The sequence below is a fragment of the Budorcas taxicolor genome, chromosome 10 (assembly GCF_023091745.1).
Source record: "Budorcas taxicolor isolate Tak-1 chromosome 10, Takin1.1, whole genome shotgun sequence".
Taxonomy (NCBI): Eukaryota; Metazoa; Chordata; class Mammalia; order Artiodactyla; family Bovidae; genus Budorcas; species Budorcas taxicolor.
The window spans coordinates 88,365,564-88,391,909 of record NC_068919.1 but is presented as its reverse complement, the minus strand read 5'-3'; the positions used below and the strand labels follow the sequence as shown (position 1 = coordinate 88,391,909).

The following is a 26,346-nucleotide window of genomic DNA, read 5'->3' as shown; positions in this document are numbered from 1 at the left end:
TGTGCTGTGCTGTGCTCTATTGCTCAGTTGTGTCCAGCTCTTTGCGACCCCCATGGACTGTAGCCCACCAGGCTCCTCTGTTCATGAGGATTCTCCAGGCAGGAATACTGGAGTGGGTTGCCATGCCCTCCTCCAGGGGGCTCAAACCCAGGTCTCCCACATTGCTGGTGGATTCTTTACCCTCTGAGCCACCAGGGAAGCCCTTTCCAAGTCTATATTCGTATATAATTCAGTTGTCTGAGAAGACTTGCGCAGCTGAAATTTTAAGTCCTCTAGTCTAGCAACTAGTGCTGATGTTCTCCGTGCTTATTTCTAGTAAGGACTAAGTAGCAGCAAATCTAATGATAATGTGACTTTTCATGTCAAACAAACCTGGGTTCAAGTACTGACTCAGCCAGTTCCTGCGTGACCCCAGTCTTCCCATTGTAGAAATCAGGACAAGAGAAGAATACTATTTCTTCAGGAATTTGGGGTGACTACGGCTTCCCTGGTGGCTCAGACAGTAAAGAATCTGCCTGCAGTGTGGGAGATGCCCTGGAGAAGGTTATGGCTACCCAGTCCAGGATTCTTGCCTGGGAAATGCCATGGACAGAGGAGCCTGGCAGGCTACAGTCCACGGGGTCATGAAGAGCCAGAAATGACTGAGCGACTAACACACTTGGGAGGACTAAAGGGATAACATCTTTAAAGGTCATAGTAGAACATCAGGAATGAAACAAAGAATTGACAAATAGCAAATACTATTAGATATATTAAAAACCATTACTGCTCCTGTTTACTAAGTACTGATCACACTCCGTGTGCTATAGCAAAAGAAGCTAAGTGACTAATTCAATTTCATCGTGTTAGAGTTAGAATTGGCATTTAAAGCAATTTGTTTCTAAAGCTGATTAACCTAATGACTATGCTGTGAAGTTTTTTATAATGCAATAAGTTATATACATTACAAATCAACCTTTTAAAAATATGGTTTATTATAATTAAATTTCCAAGATAAAGGTCTACCAATGGTTCAGTGAAATACAATGTGGACCCTATTAGGGTTATTTATACCCAGGACTCAGCAAGAGATTCAACACACCAGGGGCTTCTTTTCCAATGACCTGGGCACCATCATGCACATTCTACTAAAGGAAATTAGGAAATCTACTGGTTTTTATACTTTGAAAATGCATGTTGTGCAATGAGAGCAGAAACTTTAACCTGAGTGTAAGTTTAGCTACACAAAGGTTTAGAATAAAGACCGGAAAGAAATCTGGCAATCACAACAGCATTTTCTATAGACGTCATAGAGGAAGCTGAATCCACACAATATCAGAATACTGTCTTCTGACCTGGTGCCAGAATAGACAGGAATTGAAGGAGAGATTCTCTGGGAGAAAATGACTGTCTCAGAATGGGAGCCCTGAGATCTGTGGCAGGAGTGACAGCCAACCAAAGACCCCAAGGAGAATCAGTAACTGTCTTATTCACTCAGCACATGCCAACTCTTTACTCAGCACACGCCGACTCTTGACTCAGCACATGCTGACTCTTGACTCAGCACATGCTGACTGCTATGGGCTCTGCACCATCCCGCAGGGAGACACAGGGAAGGAGCCAGCCTGTCTCAGAGAGCTCACCCCACCCAGACATTCACCCTTCAGAACTACACTCTGAAGGCTTAACCACCAAAGGGAAGGAAGGCTTCCTTCCAGGTCCCTTGGAGTCCACTAAAGAAGGGCCAGCCAGGCCCCATCCCTGATCCAGGAGGCTTCCAGAACTTCCTCCAGCTCAAGGAGGGTGTCCTTCCCACACAGCTCCAGCCTTCTTCCAACCAAAGGCCAGGGCTTTGAAAGTCCCCCGTGCTCTGATGGGGACAGGTGTGGGCACATGGGTTTACTCACAGGTAGAATACCTGCGCAAGAGGAGGCCCATGTATTTGCAAAAGGTTAGGGGGAGAAAAAAACATGGGAGGAAATAGCCAGAATAGTAACAGTGACTGTACTTTATTTCTCTCTGCTTGGTGGAATGCTGCCTTACCTATCCAACCCTAGTTCATACCATATTTGCTTAGGAAGCACTTGCATATCTTTCAAGACTCATTTGTCAATGAAAACTTTTCTAAAGGCAGTAGCTCTCCGAGATGGAGTCTCAGCCCCAGGGAGGGTTGATCCCCTTCCACTTTATGACTTCTATTTACCATTCATATTTCTATTAAAGCACTTTTATACGTATCTCACCCCACTAGACTGTTATGCCTTTAAGAACAGGATGGATGCTATTCATGATCCTATCTGCAAATTAGAAATGTCTGGTGAGTGAATAAATGAATAAATGATAAAAAAGTGTGTTCTAAGCAGAAGATAGAAGTCTTGATAGTGAACTTTTCAAACATGGCCCATTTGCTGGACAGGCAAAGCCTGAAAACAGAGGCAAGGAACAAACACATTACCAAAATCATGGACATATTGTATTATAATATCCGTGGAAATTATTGCTATATGTACAACATAGGCTTGTAACACAATGCCAGGGTACCTATATGAACTCAAGAGACAGAATTAACATACACACATGTCTGTCCCCTTGTTTGTGCACTAAATTATGTGTATATTATTTATTTTTCAGAAGCCTGAATGGGAAATGTGTTTTTAACAGATTTAATCAATACACCCACCTACATTACAAAATAAATAAGCCCACACAATAAATAAAAAGGCCAATCGATAGCCCACAGTGCTGCTCAACAGCCACTCCAGCAGAAAACTGCCTGAAAAGGTGCTTCACACACCACTGTCTGCACGATCCACAGCTGCTTGCTATTGATTTGTTGCAAGCAAAGAACATCTATTATCACATGCCAGTTTGAACCCGCCATTTCTCCAAGTAGCTCTCAGTGTACCTCGAGCAACATCATACACGTAGCTGGCTGGAGGTGGGCTGAGAACCCACGTTCATTCCTTTCTCTTCACCCCCACAAAACCATTATAAACACTCAATTTATAAATCGAAGAACTTGACATGGGGACTCACGTGACACAGACGGCCCCGTGTTCACTTCTCCAGGGCACAGACACAACAGCAAGATTCCAAAATCGCAGACAACTCTTAAGAGTTGTCATAAACAGGCCTAAAAGTAACGATGGTGGTGAGGATAGATGTGAGGTGTTCAACGTTGGTGTTTTCAAAAAGCCCTCCCCAATGATCACTTTTTTGCACACGTGTGGGAATGCACGAGTGGTCTGGGTTTTGTGTGACACCGCGTGGCATTGTGAAGGAGAGAGGAACCCAACCACTGGTTGCCAGGGGAAGCGGCATTGCCACTCCACACGGGAAAGAGGTTCTGGATTCTCTTGATGGTGCAAGGGCTGCAAGATACTAGAACTGCCCTGATTCTCAGCCCTGATTTAAAAATACCAATAAGTACCCAATATCCAAAAGGAATCTCCTTACCAGGACCTGTAAAAGGTTTTTATCTTTTGTTGTTTTTAAAATGTAGCCCCTACAACATGTCATCAAGTTGGATACAACTGGTGCTTACCTCCTCGGCTTTGAATTTTTCAGAACTGAAGACTTTCTTTGGAGCATGTTCCTTGTGTGTACTTCCAAAGATCTTACTGGGTCCTACAGGAACTCAAAATCGCTTCTGGGATGAGTGTGCCTGCTGTAGTTTCAAAACAGCCTGAAACATCACCTAACAAAACTATGATTTTACCATGATGTGAAATGGTAGATGCCTTAAAACTAGGTAAGACAATTAATAAACCAATTACACTTGTGTCTCCAATCAGACAATTTCTGTTTTCTACTCTGTGGAGCTGGTGATGGACAGGAAAGCCTGGCATGCTGCAGTCCATGGGGTCACAAAGAGTCAGACACAACTGAGTGACTGAACTAAACTGAACTGACCAGCCTCAGAGAACACATGCTGTTCTTTGACAACCACTTGTATCAGTTTTACAGCTATCTTTACAAGGATGAACCAGAAATTTACCCCATGGCCTCCATCAATCCACATTGCTCTCACAAAGAATGACGGAATAAAGTTAAAACCATCCAGGCTTGGTCTATTCATACTAAATGAGACACAGTTTTTAAATGTAAATTCTACTCATGGAGGCCATTTCTGTAACAATACCTTGAAACTGTCAAGCAAATGTCAAATTTAGCAAACAGGCAAGAAATAACAAAAGTTACAAGTGATAGACCCAATGCTAGAAGAAGTGAGCGAGACTCTAAAATGCAAAAAAGAAAGTCGTGCCCAGATGTAATCAATTTTTCTACATATGATGAACTGAGCATCTTACTTTGGGAAATATCTTAGCCTAGTCATTTCCCTATTGAACAAGTTTCGATTCTTGGATTTGCAATAACTAATTGAGATGTTTTCATTTCTATCTGCTATCCTGAGAAACCACTCATGGAAACTTATTCAAACATCTCCCCCGTGAAATGAACTATCTCCTGCCATACCAACAAACAAGAAATGTCACAGCGATCAGTGATTTCCGGCCTCCAAATGTGAATGAGGGCTCCCAAAGCCACGATCCAGCAGATGCTACCACCTCCCAACAGTGGTTGCTGAGGAACCAGGGGAATGCAAGAAGCAAGGTGAACAAGGAAAGAGGAATGACCCCAGATAGCTGAGCTGCATATGGAAGGAATGGATTCAGTGAGCCCAGAGGCCTGCATGTCCCCATACAGAGAACGCTAAGTTCCTTAACTTGATACCTGACCTTCGATGACAATGCCCCACTTCCCCTCCTGGTTCCGTGGACCAGTTTTCTCCGAGCTACTGAGGTGCTGTGTCTAGTCCACTCTCCAAGAGAACAGGCAAGAAGACTCTTTCACGGATTTGGGCTCAGAAGTCCTTTACTATCAAAAATTCCACTGCATTGTTTACAGGATAAAATTCAAAATACATCACCCTCAGCCTGGATGTCTTAAAACGTTATTGGAGGATGAGGATCTACTGCCACAAAAGAAACACTGACCTTTCGCAGGACTGGTTCTGGTACTTCACGACACACTGACAAATTGCTCAGGTCAGATAATGCAATAGTCGTCACCCCAGACTGAGGTACAATCTGTTCTCGACAAACTCAGAAACAATCATAGAAAACTGGAAAGGATCCTGGTTGATTTTTAGCAGCAAACCATGCCTGGCGCGGGTGGCAGAAAGGAACGTGTCAGTGAGAGAAAAATGCACACATACCTTCTGAAGACTGTGTCTATTCACCGCCGTTAGAGAACTTACCTTTCTGCCTTTCCTGTGCGCAGTCTCTTCCTGATCACATTGCACCGGAAGTGGTATGTATGTATGCGTGATATGGAATAAACTTGTGAGGATAAAGAAGCATTGTGCTACCACTTAGGAAAAAAGTCTCCCATGCAGACAAATTGGAGGAAAAAGAGCATGCCACACAATTGCTCAGGGACCCTGGATGGGTCCATCGCTGCCTGTCTCAGAGTGGAACAGTATTTCCAAATCATGAACATGGAAATAGGACTTTCAATAACACCAAATAATTGGAGAGAGCCATCTAATGCCGAAACTTTCTGCAAAGAGTGTGTTCTTTGAATTATAAATATAGAGGCAAACGCTTACATCTAGATCAACGAGTTTCAAAGAATTTTCTCTCTACATATCCAGATTCCCTGCTTATTTTTCCTTACTGTATCTTAAGTGACTGACAGAATACACACACAAAAAAGGCTACTAAAAAAAATCTGGAAACCAGGACGAGAGATTACTACAGACCTGCTCCCAAGTGCACAAACTGTAATATAACTTTAGTATTTGTTCATATCACATTATGCATCTTTTTTATAGAACCAATTAATGGCACCTATTTGTTCAGATTATAAAAATAAACTCCTACCATCAAGGCTGCCTTTAGAAAAGCAGAAGGTCAGCAGGGCCTAGTAAGTCAGGGCTTTTCAACAAATTTCTTTGCAATAGGGATGCAGAAATTTCCAGTGTTTACTCATCAGTGGCCACATTGGAAGGAAGTAGAGATACCTGTTATAGATTCCCACAGAACTTAAGTATGAATATTTCCACCACCAGTGCTAGAATTGTCTTTATGAAATCAGTCTTCTAGAATGAAAACAGCTGATGCAACTGAAGCTTCACTAGTGAACAAAAATAACAAGTGGCTGTCTTCCAATATGAAGCAAATACACAGATACATACATATAAACATACTGGCAAAATAAAAATGTATATATAAACAGAATGACTATGTACATATAAACTAAATAGATATCAATATATTTATCCAGAAGGAATCTCTGCCTACATTTGAAAGACCCTTTGGAATGTGTTAAACATTTCTAGTTGGAAAAAAATAATAAACTCTTAATGTCTTCATCATTTGGAAGGCCTAAGAAATTCCCTAAACTCAGACTTTCTGAAAAAATAGCCGTATTTCTTAAATATCCTCTACGTTATGTTATGTTAGTGAGAGAGTCTCAAAACTGTTACCCAGATGATTTAATTAATGGAAAACTGAACTCCTTAGAACAAAAATATTGTCTTAATTGTTTTGTCAAAGGTAATCTAAAGAAAAATAGGGAGGACGTATGGATAAACATCTGGTATGGTTGAACAAGAAATGTCTCTTTGCTCTTCCACAAGAAAATTAGCTTTTTATTTTCCAAGTTTCTGAATGAGCAGACTGCTTATGAATTGTTCAGAAGAGTCATTCTTTTACCTAATGTTCCTTAAGATTTCTCCAAACCTCTGAACTCTTTGAAAATATCCCAAAATGAAAACGCTGTACTCACGATCATTGCACTGGTTTCCAGAATAGGAGGTCATGGAACAGTCGCAAGTGAAGCCTTCCCACTGCTGCATACAGACCCCCTGGTTGGCGCATGAATCCTCCTGGCAGGTGGTACTTGGTCCTAGTAATTCAGAAGAAGAGCAGGAAAGAAGAAAAAAAGGAGAGAGAGGTGTTCAAACTAATCAGATTCAAAGCCATCACCTGAATTCACTCTTCCCAAGCCCCAAAACATTCAAAGACACCACCGCCAAAAATATCAGTTCTATATCATGCAAGAAAAAGTCACTGTATATTTACAAAAGACGACAAACACACACTTAGCCACAAAGTATCAACAGTGACACACAGAAGGGAGAGAGGGCTGAACACACTGTTCTCTTTCTGGCAGACTCTGCAAAAGAGCTTCATCTCTACCATTCAACTAGAAAGATACCTCATTCGGAACATGGTCTTTCTAAATGGAGAATGCTAAAGCAGAGAGATGCACTCCCATGATTCTTGTGAATTAAGGCATGAAAGTTCTTTACAATCTACCCCATGATGCTAGGAAGATGTTTGATAAGAATGAAGAGGAGAAGAAGGAGGATATAGCAGCCAACACACATCGATGTTTTGGGGGTGATAAGCACTGGATGATAAGCACTTTGTCTACATTATCTCACAAAGCTTGTCAGTGACCCTCAAATGTAAGAAATGGTGATTACCTCCATACCACAGACTTTTAAAAACTAAGCTCACGGAAGTAAAAGAGTTTACCCAAGGTCACATATTTGATTATGAAAAGATCCTGATGTTCAATTTAGGTAAATTAACTCTGAGACTAACTACCTCATAGGTTCTTAAAGCACAGTTTCAGATCAGCTTCACCTAGGAAGTTGTTGGGCTGTGCTTAGTTACTCAGTCGTGTCCGACTCTTTGCAACCCCATGGACTGTTTGGAGGAATGCAAATTATTGGGCCCTAGCCCTGACCTACTGAATTAGAAACTTAGTGTGGAGGGAGTGGCAGAAAACTGTGTTTGCACAAGTTTCTAGGATTTGGGGGTGCAAACCTCTTTAAGAGAAGGGGATGGCAACCCACTCCAGTATTACAGCCTGGAGAATTCTATGGACAGAGAAGGGGGTGGGCTAGAGTCCATGGGGTTGCAAAGAGTTGGACACGATTGAGCAACTAGCAATGGCACTTGCTTGCTAGGATATTCCGATGGAGACTCGAGTGTGAGAACCAGCACACTGCATCACACTGCTGCTACAGATTAACAGAAGAAAGTATACAGACTGTGTGTATCATCACAGGGTGTATCTGAGCTATAGAAATAAAATATTAGAAATTGTGTTCATTTTCTTTAAGTATACTGATCATGAGGACAGTCTCAAAACTTTTTGCAGATACGAGTGAGCAACAGGAAAAGTCTGGTAATCTCTGCCTTACAGATTGACATTTCTCTCAGGTCATCCCAGGCCCTCTCTTTAATCATTCTCTCTCTTTCACTTCCATCTTCTGCCCTTACCTTTGGGTTAAAGATGAACCTACTCTTTTGGAATTATCTAAGCTAAGAGGAAGGTGGTTCAGAGAGTAAAGAATTGGCCTGCCATGCAGGAGACCAGGGTTTGATTCCTGAGTCAGGAAGATCCCCTGGCGAAGGACATGGCAACCCACTCCAGTATTCTGCCTGGAGAATTCCATGGACAGAGGGGCCTGGCGGGCTACAGTGCGTGGGGTCCCAAAGGGTCAGACACGACAGCGACAAACACTTTCACTCTCTGTCAACAGGAAATACCTTACTATTCAGGATATCCATGAGTTTTCCAGAAAGTCACGACAAGGGAGGTGAGCCCACTGACTCATCAAATGTATTAGTCAGGATCTGATGCAAAAATTCACTTGACCCAGTAAAAATATATCCACTGCAGTAAATGCATATTCACAATTGCCAGGCACAGAATACTGAAATGTAAACATATCGGGTCCAAGGATGCATGTTCAAAAGAGATGCATGACTACAGAGGGTTTGTCTTCTGGGTGGCAAGACTTTTTGTATTTATCCATGAAGAATGGACTCTGCACAAACCATCACTCCTAACACAAAGCTATTAAGATATGACATAAGAAAGTTCAAGACAATTACTAGCACTGGGGGAGCAGCATGGCTGCTGGGTTTCCGCAGCGCCTAAATGCCATGTGGTTCCCCCATGCGGAGATGAAAGGAGGCTCATGGTCGTGTTCTCAGTGGGTCTTCAACTTGAGCATTGTGTAGGACAAGGTTCATTAACAATAGCAAATCAGGACAGCTTCTTTCAAAGGACAAAAGCTTCTGAGAAGTCCACGGGGCTCCCTGACCAAACAGCTCTCACCAGACAATGGGCTAGTAATTCAATTGTGCTCAAGAAGCAGAAACACATGGAAGGCTTTCCACTGAAAGACAGCAGACCAGCAAAAACTTTAGGAAAACAGTAATTCTTTGCAGGTTCATTGAATCTGAAGACAAAAGTTTTCTCATGCCTTTCTCTTTCCTTTTAGCCAAATTTCAGCCATTTTCCAAGGACCAGCTAAAATGACTCCAGGATACTGAAAATTCCCCAGTAACTTTAGAGAACACTTCTCCCATTTCTTAGTGGCCATGGCATGTATCGTGTACATCACTTATGTTTATATATGACAATATTTAACATTTTATTGCACATGGCGCTATACTCACTTACACAATCCTCTAACTCTTTCACATTTTTTACTAGTTGTCCCCCAAAGATGGAATGCTACCTAAAGTTAGAAAGCCCATCTTATGCTTTTGGTTATGTCCTTGCTGCACCAAGTGTGGTGCCCGACGCAGAGAATATGTTTCAGTACATGTGGAACTGATCTGATCCCCGGATTCACCACTGTCTCCTACTTCCAAAACTGGAGTGTAGGGGAATGCAGCTCTGCAAAGGGAGAAAACAGTCCCATTTGTCAAAGGTTGGTCAGGAATTCCATGCAGGGGGAATTACAGGCCATTTCCAAATTGCACAAGAATTGAAAGTCGCTCGGTCAGACTCTTTGCAACCCCTTGGAATTTGCAACCCCTACAATCCGTGGAATTCTCCAGGCCAGAATATTGGAGAGGGTACCCTTTCCCTTCTCCAGGGGATTTCCCAACCCAGGAATCGAACCGGGGTCTCCTGCTTTGCAGGTGGATTCTTTACCAGCTGATGCATTAAGGGGTGAGTGCTATTCAGAATCAGATAATCCTCAAAGACTGACTGCATGGTAATCCTCTCAAGAACCAGGAAGGTTTCAGGGTTTTAGCAAGGACCAGAAGGATCTGCAATGATCTGTTCATCCAAGTCTGAGTCCTACTTTCTTTCCAGGGTGAGATCCCAGGGCCCCCGCCTCCTCCTCCAGCCTCATTTCCTACTGTTCACCCACACACACCAAGCTCTCCTTGTGATTTCTCAACACACAATGATGCTCAGAGCCTGGGCACTTAGTCACTGGCCCCTGCATCCCCTGGGGGCTTGTGAGAAATGCATGTTTTCAGACCCCACCCAGACCTACTGCCTGGAGGCAGGGCTCAGGAATCAGAGGCAAGACTAGTCCTGTGGGTCATTCTGAGGCTGCTCAGTTTTAGGACCACACAGTATGCCCCACGCCCCCACCCCCAAACCGAACATTTCAAGATCATCCCTGCCTTCAGGCCCTCTGCTGTTGCTCATCCCAGAGACTGAAATGTCCTTCCTACAGAACTTCAGATAACTGACTCATTTCATTCTTTAAGTTGCAGCTCAAAATGGGCTTTCATCAGACTCTCCCATTTCAGGAAGTCCCCATCAGTATTTCATTTACTTTCCAGCCTGTTTCCCTCTTTATTTAACTCACAACAACAACATGGACAGCAATAAATTATTTATTAAGTTCTTTCCTGTCTATCTCATCCTGGTGGAATATGAGTCCCTTGAAGGCAGACACCTTGCTTGTCTTGCTCACTTTTTATTTCTCTAATTTCTGATAAAGTATTTAGCGTAAAATAAGGGCTCAAAAATATTATTGAATGAAAGAAAAAAACAAGAGAATGAAAAAATAAAGGGTTAAAATTCTTTCGCGACTTAAAGAAAACCTGTGGTTTTCCTAACTAATAATTTATCCACAGAACTTACCAATAACAACCCATATAAGCAATTTTCTATTTGGAACCAAATGTTTTGGGGGTAGTGGTGGTGGCCTTTAATTGACCACATTTCCTCCTCTAATTTAACTATTAGACTCATTCAATCTCACCAGATGTTGGGACAGACTCGGGTTGCCAGTGCCCAGGAAAAGTATGCGGTAACTGTCCTGAATGAGTGTGAGTTGAGACTAGACTGTAAAATACTTTCTGAAGAGCAATATAAGCTCCTTTCCTTATTTCAAACTCGTTATGTACATCCTTTCCTGAACAGACTATATCTTATATGCGTGTCTGTTTTCCATATCCTCACAGTGTCTTCTAAATTGAGAGACAGAGAGAGAAGAAAGAAAGACAGAAGGAAAGAAAGAAAGAAATGTTGGAGAAATGGATACAAATGCTCTGGAAAAAAGGAAAAGAAAACACTTTAACAATGCTTCCAATTGCACACCCACTGAAATAGTTCAATCTTATGCAAATCAAAGGATATAGCAATAACAAAGTAGGGCAATTATCCCCGGCACTTACCAGGTGCCAGACAATCTACGTAGCATGGTTCACATATTTAGCATGGTTCACATATTTAGTCTTTGTAAACACATGATAAAACAATTATAAGTATTAAAGAACCAGAAAAAAAAAAAAAAAAACAGGAATGATCTTCTCATGGAAGATACCCAGAACTTCAAAAATAAAAGAATTTTTTGACCACTGATCAAATTGGAAGGCAAGGATTTCAGAAAGTGAATTAAGTCACAGATCAGTTAAGTGTGTTTTGTTTTGTTTTTTGCTAGGTCCCACAGGGAATGAGTAGCAGGATGAGGTCCCAAACCTAGGTGTGCTAACACCACAACTGACCTCTATGGACATGAATAAACCTGTGGGTGGGTGTGAGTGTGTGTGTGTGTGTGTGTGTGTGTGTGTGTGTGTGTGTGTGTTGCTATTAGATTAACAAGAGTAACTTAAGAATCAGAGCAAGATAACGTTTTAAATGTAAGAATGTGGCTGTTTTAACAAAGAAAATTTTCAAATCCTATTTCAATTCAAAATCCAGTTAAAAATAAACAGGACAATCTAGCTTTGTCTAAGTATATGGATAAACATCTGTATCAAATGCATATATTAATAAATATAATAGATCTTCCGAAAGACAATAATCCTATCTAAAGCATTCTTCCAAATAAACCTAAAATTTCAGATACAGTAGGATAATATAAACTTTTGGAAATACATATTTAGAAAGTTTTTCAATTATTAACAATAACTTCACATTGCAGTAAGGCTGCAGGGAACCCCTGCATCGGGATGGTGCATTTAATATGTAATCAATGCTTACTAAAATAGTCACATATTCTTTTGAGAAAGGATAGCGACTTTTCTTTGTGTAGTAGGGAAACTGACAAGGCAACGGAGATACGGATGAAAAGACTAAACAAGCTGTCAATGATGTTGGTAGGTACTTTGGTTTTCATTCCCATCTCTGTTTTTAGTTTACGGAGAAGCACCACATTATGTCTTTGTTCTTTATGTTTTTCAGGTGATAACTCTGATGGCTGCCGCAAATTTCTCAACATTCTGCTTGAATCTGGGATTTTCTTTTTAAGAACTGTCCCAGACAGTCATTTCATGCCTGTTATTGCTAAAATCTAGCTCTGCTGGAAATGCAAACTGCCTCAGTCAACTCCTCTTCACGGTCCAGAAAATCAAAAGCTGACAGACTGCCTTTTATTACTTGCAGGTCCTTGAGACAAAAGTGCTGTTGGAAGCACAGGACACTTGTATCGGAGTGAATTTCTGTTATTGCCAAGGAGGACTTAACCAAATCTATGCCTCAAACATTCCAATTTAAAAATGGGTAAATGACCAGCACTAGCTGGTCCTGGCCATAATGGAAAGGTGGGCTTGGTGATGATACATCTGGTCTGATTCCCAATATCCATTTAGTCTAAAGGGCTAAGGCTGGTAGCCCACTAGTGGGCACCTGGAGCAGTTGGTTTAACAAGATTCATCATCTTTAATCACACAGCTTAAGGCGTCTGCATAGTGCGATTACAACCTCGATGTGAAGCATCACAAGAGTAAAACACTGCCAATCAAAGGATTTGCTGGCCTATATAGAGCACAGCTGCCATGGGAAGGAACCACAGCGAGCTGCCATGGGCTGCCTACAATGATATCGTCCACCTTCCGTTTTATTTCCTACTTCTGTAAGTTCATAAACCTTTCCATTTTACAGTTTTTAATTTACATTGCTTCACAGAGGAAGGTTGACCAAGCAGTAATTGGGTGGAAAGAAAAACAAAAAGAAAGAACAAAGAAAAGGAAGATGAAGACACGAGGATTTAACAACGCCGGGAATCAAAGGCCACTGGAGATACAGAATTCATGAGGGCATCCTGTTCCAACCAATTGCATGCTTGTGCATATATGTGTATGCATATGTATGAAAGACTCTTATCAGCTTCCTGAGCAATCTATAGCCTCTACTGCTAAATAAAAGAACTAAAAGTGTCAAGGCTTCATGAGAAGTATTCTTGACATTCAGTTCAGTTCAGTCCAAAAGTAATGTCCAAATCTTTGCAACCCTGTAGACTGCAGCAAGCCATGGCTTTCCTGTCCATCACCAAATTCCGAAGCTTGCTCAAACTCATATTCACCAAGTCGGTGAAGCCATCCAACCATCTGATCCTCTGTTTCCCCTTCTCCTCCTGCCTTCAATCTTTCCCAGCAACAGGGTCTTTTCAAATGAGTCAGCTCTTCACATCAGCTGGCCAAAGTATTGGAGCTTCAGCTTCAGCATCAGTCCTTCCAATGAATATTCAGGACTGATCTCCTTTAGGATGGACTGGTTTGATCTTCTTAGAGTCCAAGGGACTAAGAGTCTTCTCCAGCACCACAGTTTAAAAGTATCAGTTCATTGGCACTCAGCTTTCTCTATGGTCAAACTCTCAAATCCATACATAACTACTGGAAAAATCATACCTTTCACTAGACAGACCTTAGTCGGCAAAGTAATGTCTCTGCTTTTTAATATGCTGTCTAGATTGGTCATAGCTTTTGTTCCAAGGAGCAAACGTCTTTTCATTTCATGGCTGCGGTCACTGTCTGCAGTGATTTTTGAGTCCAAGAAAATAAAGTCTGTCACTGTTTCCACTGTTTCCCAATCTATTTGCCACAAAGTGATGGGACCAGATGACATAATCTTTGTTTTCTGAATGTTGAGTTTTAAGCTAACTTTTTCACTCTCCTCTTCCACTTTAATCAAGAGGCTCTGTAGTTCCTCTTCACTTTCTGCCATATGAGTGGTGTCATCTGCATATCTGAGGTTATTGATATTTCACCCGGCAATCTTCACTCCAGATCGTGCTTCATCCAGCCTGGCATTTCGCATGGTGTACTCTGCATATAAGTTAAAGAAGCAAGATGACAATATGCAGCCTTGACATACTCCTTTCCCCTCTGGAACTGGTCAGTTGTTCCATGGCTGGTTCTAATTGTTGCTTCCTGACCTGTATACAGATTTCTCAGGAGGCAGGTAAGGTGGTCTGGTATTCCAATCTCCTTAAGAATTTTCCACAATTTGTTGTGATCCACACACAGACTTTAGTGTAGTCAATGAAGCAGAAGTAGATGTTTTTCTGGCATTCTCGTTTTTTCTATGAACCAACGGATGTTGGCAGTTTGATCTCTGGTTCCTCTGCCTTTTCTAAATCCAGCTTGAACATCTAGAAATTTTTGACTCACATACTGTTTCAACAGCCTAGTTTGGAGAATTTTGAACATTACTTTGCTAGCCTGTGAAATGAGTGCAATTGTGTGGTAGTTTGAACATTCTTTGGCATTGCCTTTCTTTCGGATTGGGATGAAAACTAAACTTTTCTGGTCCTGTGACCACTCCTGAGTTTTCCAAATTTGCTGGCATATTGAGTGCAGCACTTTCACAGCATCATCTTTTAGGATTTGAAATAGCTCAACTGGAATTCCATCACCTCCACTAGCTTTGTTCATAGTGATGCTTCATAAGGCCCACTTGACTTTGCATTCCAGGATGTCTGGCTCTAGATGAGTGATCACACCATCATGGTTATCTGGGCCATTAAGATTATTTTTTGGTATAGTTCTTCTGTGAATTCTTGTCACCTCTCAATACCTTCTGCTTCTGTTAGGTCCATATCATTTGTCCTTTATTGAGCCAATCTTTGCATGAAATGTTCCCTTGGTATCTCTAATTTTCTTGAGATCTCTAGTCTTTCCCATTCTATTGTTTTCTTCTATTTCTTTGCATGGATCACTTAGGCTTTCTTATCTCTCCTTGCTATTTTTTGGAACTCTGCATTCAGATAGGTATATCTTTCCTTTTCTCCTTTGCCTTTCACTTCTCTTCTTTTCTCAGCTTTTTGTAAGGCCCTATCAGACAACCAATTTGCCTTTTTGCATTTCTTTTTTCTTGGGGATGGTTTTGATCACCACCTTCTGGGCAATAATGAACTTCCATTCAGTGTTCATCAGGCACTCTGTCTATCAGATCTAGTCCCTTGAATCTATTTGTCACTTCCACTGTATAATCTTTAGGGATTTGATTTAGATCATACCTAACCTAATGGTTTTCCCTAGTGTTTTTCCCTACTTTCTTCAATTTAAGTCAGAATTTGCCAATAAGGAGTTCAAGATCTGAGCCAGGTCAACTCCTGGTCTTGTTCTTGCTATCTGTATAGAGCTTCTCCATCTTCAGCTGCAAAGAATATAATCAATCTCATTTTGGTATTGACCATCAGGTGCTGTCTATGTGATAGCACATCACATAAGAGTCATCTCTTGTGTTGTTGGAAGAAGGTGATTTTTATGACCAGCGTGTTCTCTTGGCAAAACTCTGGTAGTCTTTGTCCTGCTTTATTTTGTACTCCAAGGCCAAATTTGCCTGTTACTCCAGGTATCTCTTGACTTCCTACTTTTGCATTCCAGTACCCCTGTGATAACAAGGACATCCTTTTTTGTGTTAGCTCTAGGTATTATAGGTCATCATAGAGCCATTCAGCTTCCTCTTCTTTGGCATTAGTGGTTGGGGCACAGATTGGATTACTGTGATATTGAATGTTTTGCCTTGGAAATAAACACAGATCATTCTGTCGTTTTGAGATTGTACCCAAGTACTGCATTTCAGACTCTTCTGTTGACTATGAGGGCTACTCCATTTCTTCTAAGGGATTCTTGCCCACAGTAGTAGATATAATGGTCATCTGAATTAAATTCACCCATCCTGGTCCATTTTAGTTCACTGATTCCTAAAATGTCAATGTTCACTCTTACCATCTCCTGTTTGACCACTTCCAATTTACTTTGATTCTTGGACCTAACATTCCAGATTCCTATGCAATATTGTTTTTTACAGCACCAGACTTTACTTGCATCACCAGCCACATCCACCACTGGGCATTGTTTTTGCTTTGGCACAGCCTCTTCACTCTTCTGAAGCTATTTCTCTACTCTTCTCCAGTAGCATATTGGGTACCTCACAATCTGGAGAGTTCATCTTTCAGTGTCCTATCTTTTTGCCTTCTCATACTGTTCATGGGGTTCTCAAGGCAAGAATACTGAAATGGTTTGCCATTCCCTTTTCCAGTGGACCACATTTTGTCAGAACCCTCCATCATGATGTTAGGGATAAGGTTACCCTTACTGAGCTGCATGTCTGTCTAGGTCCCTGCAGCAAGGATGCTTCTGTAGCTCTCAAAGTACTTCTGTGTTTACAGTGTTGGGTCCTCTTGGCTTTCCCAAAGAGAGTCATTTACAGACAACATACCATTCATCCCTTTTAATTGGCAGCAACCCAGCTCATTTCTATTTGATTTTAAAGTAAGAAAGCTATGATCCTTAAATGTGTCAAGCATCCCTCTTCATAAAGAAACAGCTGAGAGTGAACACTCTGGTTCCCATTTCACAGAAGAGTAAGCAAAACCAGAGAAGAGGGTCCTAAATGTTGTTATAAAATTTCATTGCAGAAAGGCCTAAGAGTAACCGTGTTCACAAGATCTTCTTACATTTTTGTCTTGAAGGCTGGACCTATCCCTTAGCTTATGATCAGAAAGGTCCCATCAAGCATGCTCAGGTGCTCTGGCTCCTTCTCCTTGATCAAGGGTTCAAAACAGTCCACTGGTTAGGACAATGAATGAAAAACACTAAGGATAAAATCCAGCATTCGGGGGGGACACTGGGACAGTTTCAGTGGCACCCTTGTTCTCCTCAATAACTTCAGCCCTCATCACACACTGAGTATAAATAAGCCAATAAATAAGCCAAGATGGACACAGAAATTGGTGGAAACCAAGATGTCCTCATGAGTTCTTTATTTCCAACGGCCTTTGGTTCCCTGCACTGTTAAATACTCAATGACTAGAACTATAAGAAAAAGAAAACCCAATCTGTAACATTTCTGTAAGCTGATTTTTAATAGCATAAAATACTTTCTCTATAGCCAATCTCAAAGTATTCATAATACATCTTACATGATATGGATCAGCTGGGGAAATTCCTGAAAATTCCTGTGCTGATGTCAGTTCCAGCACAGTACTTCCCTCGATGGCCAATAAACAACACAGAATAGTTATACTTGGTGAGAAAAGCAATTTACCCACAGGACGCTTCCAGACAGTGGAGAGGTCACGGGAATGGGTTGCGTGTAAAGGTGAGAGAATGGTATTGTCATAAAACCAAGAATGCTTGCTCAACCCACCCTATTTTCAGAGGGTGTTTGGGTAATAAAGGTCAAATGATTAGATCAGATCACCCTTTTTTTAACAACCATGAACAGGTCCTCAAAACTCAACGTTGCCTCAGAAAATACAAACTGGGGCCTCATTTTTCTGCCTTTCCTTCTTTTCTCAGCACTGATGGAGCAACTTGTTGGGGTAGTAGAGGGTAGTTTTTAAAAGAGAGAGAGAGAGAGAAGGGATTTCAAAGGTCGGCTCAATGACAGAGAAGACTAGTTTAAATTGCTTTAATGAACACTGTACCAGTATCATCCGGAACTTAGTGACCTAGTATTGCCATGAATACCATCTACTATAAATTCAGCTGCACGACCCTCTTGGATACTCTCTGTCATCTCTGTCCTGTTTCTGCTTTGGAAATATGCAAATCTGGATTCACACCCCATAGCATAGTATGGGAAAGGCCATAAGCTTCAAAATCCAGCTTTATGACATACTAGCAATGTGAAATTAAGCCAGCTACCTAAATTCTCTGAGCCTCCATTTCCCCATTTGTATAAAGGAGATAGAAATTGTTTCTATGGTATAAGGTGTTAAATATTTAATGACTAGAACTATAAGAAAAAAAAATAAGAAAACCCAATCTGTAACATTGCTGTAAGGTGTAAGGATTCTGTACATGGTGTAAGGATTGAATTAGACAACATATGCAAAGCCTATAAAGTCATCCTTGACCTGGGGATAAAAACATCTACTATGCAAGGTCATTATCATTGTAGAGACGCAGTATAGAAACTCCTTAGCACATGCCTGCACAAAGGGGACCCTCAACAAAGGGTATTATCAATTCCATTGAAAAAGAAAATCAAGTTCTCTCTACTCATTTTAGTTGGGTAGATCAGTCAGGAGTGCAGAAATGAGACACACTGAGGTAGCAAGTGATAGTTACAGTTCTTTTGTGAAAAACCTCTGTCGTGCAATGTTGAGAGACAAGAGACAGAAACCACTGTGGGAAGTTCCATTTAATTCCTATCTCTCTTATTCCTGTCCATAATGCAAGCCATTTTTGAGGACTTGATTTCTGTTAGGTCAAACACTGAATCACATAAAATACAATAGAGAAAGTAATACAGCTCTTGGCTTTGAAGAAAATGAAGTGAAGAACTATATTCCTCGCAGTAAGGAAAGCTGGAGGATTACCCACCAGAAGTATTTGGCTGATGTCAACTCTCACAGAATGACCCGAAGGAATGTTTAGGTTTTCAAGGCATCCAAACCAAAACCATTTATTGACTGACTCAAGACATGCAGCACTTGGAACCAAATCTGATCAATCCTTGGCCCCTCCTACCCACCTGTCAATCATCTGAGCAGAGGGATAATTTACATTCCATAAAAGAAGCTATTCATCTCCAGAAACAGAAGTTGCTAAGAGGACAATGTGATGAAAAGTGGAGAGAGGATATTCTGATTAATCATCTAACCCAATAAAGAGCTATTCTTTTATTTCTGGTGATTATGACTCATCTACCTCACTCCCAACAGACCAAACTTAATACTGCTTTTATAGTTGAGCAGCTTCTTTCTATGGATAAGCTTTTAGGAATCTTTTCCGCTCTAGGAATACCCCTCTTAAAAATAAAAAGGAATCAGAAAATTACTCCTGAAAAGTCCATAGACATTGTTATTCTATTCAAAGAACCTTGAAGTTCAAGGGACTATAATTCTCTGTGAGGCAGCACCTCCCAGGGGTCTCAAGGGAACTCTTCCTCCCTCTTAAACTGGAGGGGTGCGAAGTCTGACCTGAACCAGGGCCATCAATCAAGTTCTTCCTTGACACTTTTGGTCACGATGTACAAACGCATCTGCTGTGAAACAAAGCTCTGCTGTGAAACAAAGCGACACTGTGGGGATGGAAAGGAAATACACAGGAGAGAAAGTTCATTTTCTTCCTAATTCATCAACGGTTTCATCCCAGAAAGTCACATACTTGTCTTCTTAGCCCACATGAGTACCAAGTGTCAGTTTGACAGCTCTTCCCTCTGTCTTGGAAGATGCTACTTTCCTCTGAACCACTCTCTGCTTCTACTTCCTGTCCTCCTTATCCATCTTGCACCTGGGTGTCAGAGTGAACTTGAAAAGATGAAAATCTGACCCGAATCTCTGTCCTCCTTAAAGCACCCACAGAGTAAAGACCAATGACTTACACAGAAGGTCTGACATCAACTGTCTCCATCCTACTGGGCCCATTTCATCCACAGTCACATCCCCACATGCCCATTATTTCAGCCAAATGGAGCTTCTGATAGGTGCTCAAACCGGCCAAGCGCTTTGAGCTTCCACCTCTCATCTACCTAAAACATATCCTCCTTCAGACTCAGTTCCAAGGCTGCCTAGAAAATCTCTCCTGAGTACCCACCATGACCCCAGGCAGCATAGCAGCCCTTCTCCCAGACCACACAGCCAGCCCCATGCTCACTCTAGCGCAGGGGTGTTCACTCTGCAGTGTAGCTATTGGCTGATCTCCTACAGGTCTATTTGTTGTCACTGGAGAAGAATGAATGACATGAATGAATAAACAAACAAATAAACACGTATTGTAAAAAACACCCCAGTAACACAAGGACAACAGGATTCAAGCTGCTGACTTGTCCAGACTCAGACCACTTCCTAGATCCACCATTTTATTTCCTTCTGAAAATGATTTGCCTTTACTTTTTAGACTCATTTTTAGCCTCCTTTCCTTGTCAAATGGTTTCACTGTCCTTCACAATTAGGGTAGTTAGTACCATCTGTGTCCATAGGCTATCGCTGAAAAGGTGAGTATGAGTAATGGCCCATACCCCAGTGTCAGGAAAACAGAAAGGACAGGCATTTGCATCCTAAAAAGTCTTCTTGCCATAATATCCAGAAAGAGTAAGATGACTCAAAATAATTACAAATAACAGTCTCCTGCACAAAGAGACTGGTGAGTCATCACAAGAATGGAAGAGATTCTGGTCGATGGAGTAGTAACATAAAAACCACACTGATGACTAGACTGCTTCCACAGACGAGCAGATTAGGACACTCTAAACTATTACGTCCCCATATACATATCTACACTTTGGTCAACAATTTATTGTACCACATAGACATGAACTGTGATTCCTATAAACCATTTCTCCTTTGAATGGGAACTTTCAGATCATTTCGCTACATATGAAGTCCCCACGCAAATTTCTGGGAATTTATCCCAGAAAATCCACATAATTCTTACCATGAAAAACCTAACGTCTAGGGGTAGATGCAGCTGTCTAGTTTTATCTAAAAGTATCTGGTTACAAGAAGCTCTGACAACCTTGAATTGTCTCTTTTCTAGATCAAATCCTGCCCTCTTTTATCTCCCGTTCACTTGCAGAGTAACATGGAGTAGCCCTAGTTAGAAAACTGAATAGAATGTCTAAAAACAACAGCCTTTCGCATTACTGAAAGGGCCATTCATATATGAAATGGAAAGCTATTGTACAGCTACCTAGGACTTCAAAGTACTAACCCAGTGCATGCTCTTTTCGCCAATTTTATGACATATTAACATATTGCTGAATCTGCTAAGCTGAGATGAGGAAGAAAGAGTGAGAGTGAAATGGCTGAGAGAGACTTCTGCTAGTTGATACCCACCCAAGAGAGAGACGCTTGTGCTGGTTACTGACATGACATTTAACAACTCATTGCAAAGAAAATGATCTTTTAGGTGAAAAGCAATTTTTTTTTTTTTTTGCTGCACTGGGTCTTTGCTGCTGTGCGTAGGCTTTCTCTAGTTATGGCAAGCTACTGTGGCGCATGGGCTTCGTATCGACTTAGCTTTTCTTTTTGTGGAGCACAGGTTATAGGGTGCAGCCTTCAGCAGTTCTGCCCTTTGGGCTCAGTAATTGGCGCTTGGAGGCTCTAGAGCGCTGGCTCAGTAGCTGTGGTACATAGTCTTGGTTGCTCCGCAGCATGTGGGATCTTCCTGGGCCAGGGCTCGTACCCGTGTCTCCTGCACTGGCAGATGAATTCTTAACCACTAGACCACCAGGGAAGCTCCAAAGGTATTATGTTAAACCTACCTCCAGCTACCTAATTCTAACAATTGGTGCTGATTGTGCATTGACAGAAGCCATCCCAGGCTCAATTCCCCCACCCCTCTTAACTCTCAGCTGAAAGACGGCTAAAATGCTGGGTCTCGTCTGGCTGTTCTGCATCAAAGTTCTGACACGACAGGACAGATGAACCATTACAGACTTTGAAAGGTGCCTCTTTGAATGGTAGGAGAAGCAGTTTCTGCAGTAGATATTCACTGATATCTAACATGCAGGCATTTTCAAGGGGATTCAGGATAAAATCGATACATCGATAGACCTCTTCCTCCCCAAGACTAATTTTTTCCTGTGGAATCACAAAACAGGAAATTAAAGTGCTCCATCAAAATCCCCAATAGGGGACATAAATCTCTAGAATATTTTAATGACATTAATATCTCCCAAATGCCTAAAAGATGTCTTTAAAATGAGTTAAGAGAAAAGGGCATTCTCTTTCATAAGTTCCAAACACTCAAAAGTCCTGCTCTGAGAAATGACCTTCCTGACCCAGAAAAAAATAAATTCAGAACACAAGTGGGCTTCTTTTTTTCCAAGTCCAGTCTTCTGTCTGGAATGAGTAAATTAAAAGGAGCCTACCCGTTCCACAACAACTACTTGGAGAGACACTTCCAGAAATGGATTAATACGTCTGTGGGTCATCACCACATAGGGTGCTGTCAAACCTCTTTTATCGCCCCCAAATGGAAACAGATTCCCATCCCCAAGACTCCTCGCCCATGCAGTTCTTTTTCATGCAGCGATCCGGGCTCTCTGCCACTGTCTGTAAAGAACACAGGGTTCAGCCCCCTCCTCACGACCACCGCTGTCCAAGAGATGTGACAGCTTGAAGGCCTCTAGAGAAAAGATCCCAAGGGTGACACAGAACTTCTTTCAGTCCAAAGCGGTAATGGGAACAAGAACCTTCTCTACCTTGCAGGTCAGCTTTGGTCAACGCAACTTTGTTAGCGAAAGAACAGAAGAGGCGAAAACAATAACCAGAGGTTAGTAAGAGGTGGAGTAAACGAGGGGTCACATCACAGAAATGAACACACAATCGGCATAACCAACATCACTCGGACAGACACTTGAGATACTCCACAGGTTTCTCCAGAGACAGCACAGACAGGGAATGCACAGACCAGGGGTGGAGCAGGCCTCGGTCATCACAGCCGGGACAGCAGAGCAGGGGCGGGGGAAACACCGGACGGGACAGAGCATAAGCAGCGGCACAGGAGCCTTCCCCCAACCACACGGCAACCCCAAGGCAGATGGCCCAGGGAAATGATTGCCCATCGGTCAGGATTAACATCAAGAGGCGTAGGACGTGGCCAGGCTGAAAGACACGTGTGCACAACCAAATGGAGCCCACACAAATAATTCTGCACATGGAGGAGTTGAGCATGGAAGAGTTGCTGGGGAGCGCCCCTGGTAACCTCCTGAAAATGCCACCAAGGGAACTGGCACCAGAACTGGGCACAGCTAGGAAGGTGATCTGAGGACACCCACCGTCTCAACTGGCTTAATTTATAAAAAAATGGAGCCAAACCCAAACAGCAGTGGGCAAAACGGCACCCAACCCAATGCCCTTTTTATTTCTTTATGCCAGTCTCCAAATGAAGCACATGCGTTTCTCTCAGATGTTTACCATCTGCAAGGGTGGAATCGAATTTCTAGCCAACACATGCCTTGGTTTCTGCAGCAAAGCTGGCCTCAAGATAGAGATATTTACCAGCCAACTATTGAATCAGACAATATTAAAAATCCCTAGCACAAACTGAGAGGCTGTAGGTCACAGTTAGATGTTGGCTAAGCTGTCCAGAAATCAGGCTTAACTTTTAAATTATGCACTCCACATATATTAAAAACATAAAATAAAAATCTAATTCAGGATTTGTTTTTATCTCTTATTATAAACAATTGAGAGCCAAAGAGTAGTGGATTGATGAATCTTTAATTTTGGACTCTTTTGTGTTAGATATGATAGGGAAAGTAATACAACTACTACTTAGGGATCTTGAAGGGTCACTACGAATGACTGACAAGAACACACAATATATCCTAGCCTGTATATCCCAGCTATGTAAGAATAAAACACATCCACCATCTTGGCGAGATTCAGGTTTTAGTTCTTTAGTTATGAATCCTTATCCCGTACCTGTTTCCTATTCTAGGCATAGAAATGATACATCAAGAAATGTGTTCTGTTTCCTATGACTCTGCCTAGTTGTCAAAGGGCCTTCTTGAGGGTCCTGTACTATGTACAGAGATTCAGGGTGAGGATGCTTCTTTTTTTGGAGTCTTTCCAAGGTTTTGTGCCCTTCATTTCACTCCCCATCATCTTCCCCAGTGTTCTAAAAAGCTCCTGGGATCTCTTACAAGGTCTTATTCACAATAGTGCAAACTTCCGATGACAGTAATTTATGCCTTAACCCACTTTTTGGCCATTTTTCCTGGCCCCTTACGCTAATTATCTCAGTCATCTGTGTACAATAAACAAGGGCTTTCTTCCCCGAGCACTCATCCTCCACTTCCCGCCACCCAGTGGGGCACTGATAATGCACCATGGGTAACCATCATAATTATCTCCATGGCAATAGAGTGCAGTGTTATTAGGCCCATAGGACTTGCCATAGATGCGGGTGATAGAGCCATCAAGCCACAATGTTCAGCTTCGAACAATCACCCACACTCAGAGGAAGGTCAGAACCCATCATCATGCTTGTGATTAGTCAAGATGCAAACTGTACCTAGAGCTGGAGGTAGGGACAGGAGCATTTTCTCCAACCAGATGGGCAATTTCTTTTCCCTAATGTTCCCACGACTTCCCCTAAAGCTCTCTGACGTGGGGTCTATTCCACCTTTGCACTATATATTTTTATCCACTTTTATAAAGGTTGGCTTAGACTTTCTTTGAATCCAATGCTACAACTTCACCTCCTCATACCCCAACTTTTATACTCTATAGAACCATGCCTCCAATACAGTAGCGATAGATGCAAATGGCTATTGAGTACCTGAAAGGTATGTGGTCTGCACTGCGTGTGCTGCAAGTACAAAACACACATTTGATTTTGAAGGTTCAATATGAAACTTAAAATGTCTTACTAAAAATGTTAAATTGATTATATGTTGAAAAGATAATATTTTGGATATTCTGGGATAAGTTAAACTGTAAAATTAAACTTTACCTGTTACTTTTAATCTCTTCTAAATGTAGCTACCAGGAAATTTAAAATTACATATGTGACTCACATTATATTTCTATCAGGCAATGTTGCTATGGAGTTAAATGGATGATTTCTGTTAACATCTAAATCTGCAGAATTGATGGCCTGATAAACATATTTAACATTTGAAGGGTGTCTTGTGCTTCTGAACATGTGCTTTTATATTATGATTTGACTTGATATGATTAATCATTCCAGAAAAACTGGAATGCCTGTCATTCCAAAGTCTCCTAAACTAAGATACTCAGTTTCCAAATAGGGCATCTATTTCAGGATTTCCCTTAATACCCAAAGGAACTGAGAGCAGGCCAATATGACAAAAACTCTTGAGTGAATTTGTGCATTTTCAGGAGAAGAAAGCAAAGTGGCTACTTTAAATGGTTGGTGATACCCAACTTCATGTCTGTCCATGCACACACCCTGTATTTGGCCAACAGAATTTAAGAAATATTTCTGGCTAAAAGAAAACTGGAAGGATTATAGAGACAATAAGCCTTATTACTAGGGCAAAATGGTAATAAGAAACTGACTCTTAGGTGAAGGGAAAAGATTTCCATACTACCGATCAGTCTGGGAAGTTGATCAGAAGCTTTTTATTAAAGGGTGCTTTTAGATGGCAAGTGAAGGACTAAGGTGATGAAAAACAGGATTGATAAATGAAGCTGAACAGTTAGGAGATGAATGAACAGGTTTGATGTGGTAAATTAATGAGGGATACAAGAAAACACAATATATGGCACAAAAGACCACGTCGCTCAACCAGACAAAAGAAAACACGGGCCCTGGTGACTGGTCAGATCATCCTCTTGGACTCTCAAGTTAGATTTGAGTCACCTTTTCAACCAATGCAAGGAGGCTGGGGAAGGCTGAGAATGTCTGCTATCCCCTGCTGGTTAAAATGAGATGGGTTTTATTGCGAAGAACTGATTGGACTCAAAAGACCTATCAAATTCAGTTAATATCTCAAGAGACAGTGTACTACCTACAGAAATAGGCTGAGCATGGTTTGTTGTGCTGCATGGGTGGGCATGCAATGCTATTAAATGTCTCAGATGATATAAAATTTGTAAATAATAATCCTACCTCTTATTGAGTACCTACTATGTATGTACCACGGCATTCTACATTTAACTCTGACTGATATATATTACCTTCCAAGACACGTTTTATTGTCCCATTCTACAGATGAGGAGACATAGTTCGGAAAGGTTAATTAACGTGCCACAAGCCACACAGCGGACAGGAACTGCTGCTGCTGCTGCTGCTGCTGCTAAGTCGCTTCAGTCTTGTCCGACTGTGTGTGACCCCATAGACGGCAGCCCACCAGGCTCCCCGTTCCTGGGATTCTCCAGGCAAGAACACTGGAGTGAGTTGCCATTTCCTTCTCTAATGCATGAAAGTG

The 26,346-nt window shown here is 41.6% G+C and overlaps 1 protein-coding gene across 1 annotated transcript in view; it reads right to left on the bottom strand.

Annotated features, from left to right (window-relative positions):
- Positions 1-26,346, bottom strand: part of NRXN3 (neurexin 3) — a 1,753,959-nt gene that overhangs the window by 939,032 nt on the left and 788,581 nt on the right. The window contains exon 15 of the mRNA XM_052647275.1: positions 6,772-6,891. Within this exon, the coding sequence (XP_052503235.1) occupies positions 6,772-6,891 (120 nt within the window). The remainder of the gene's footprint in view (positions 1-6,771; positions 6,892-26,346) is intronic.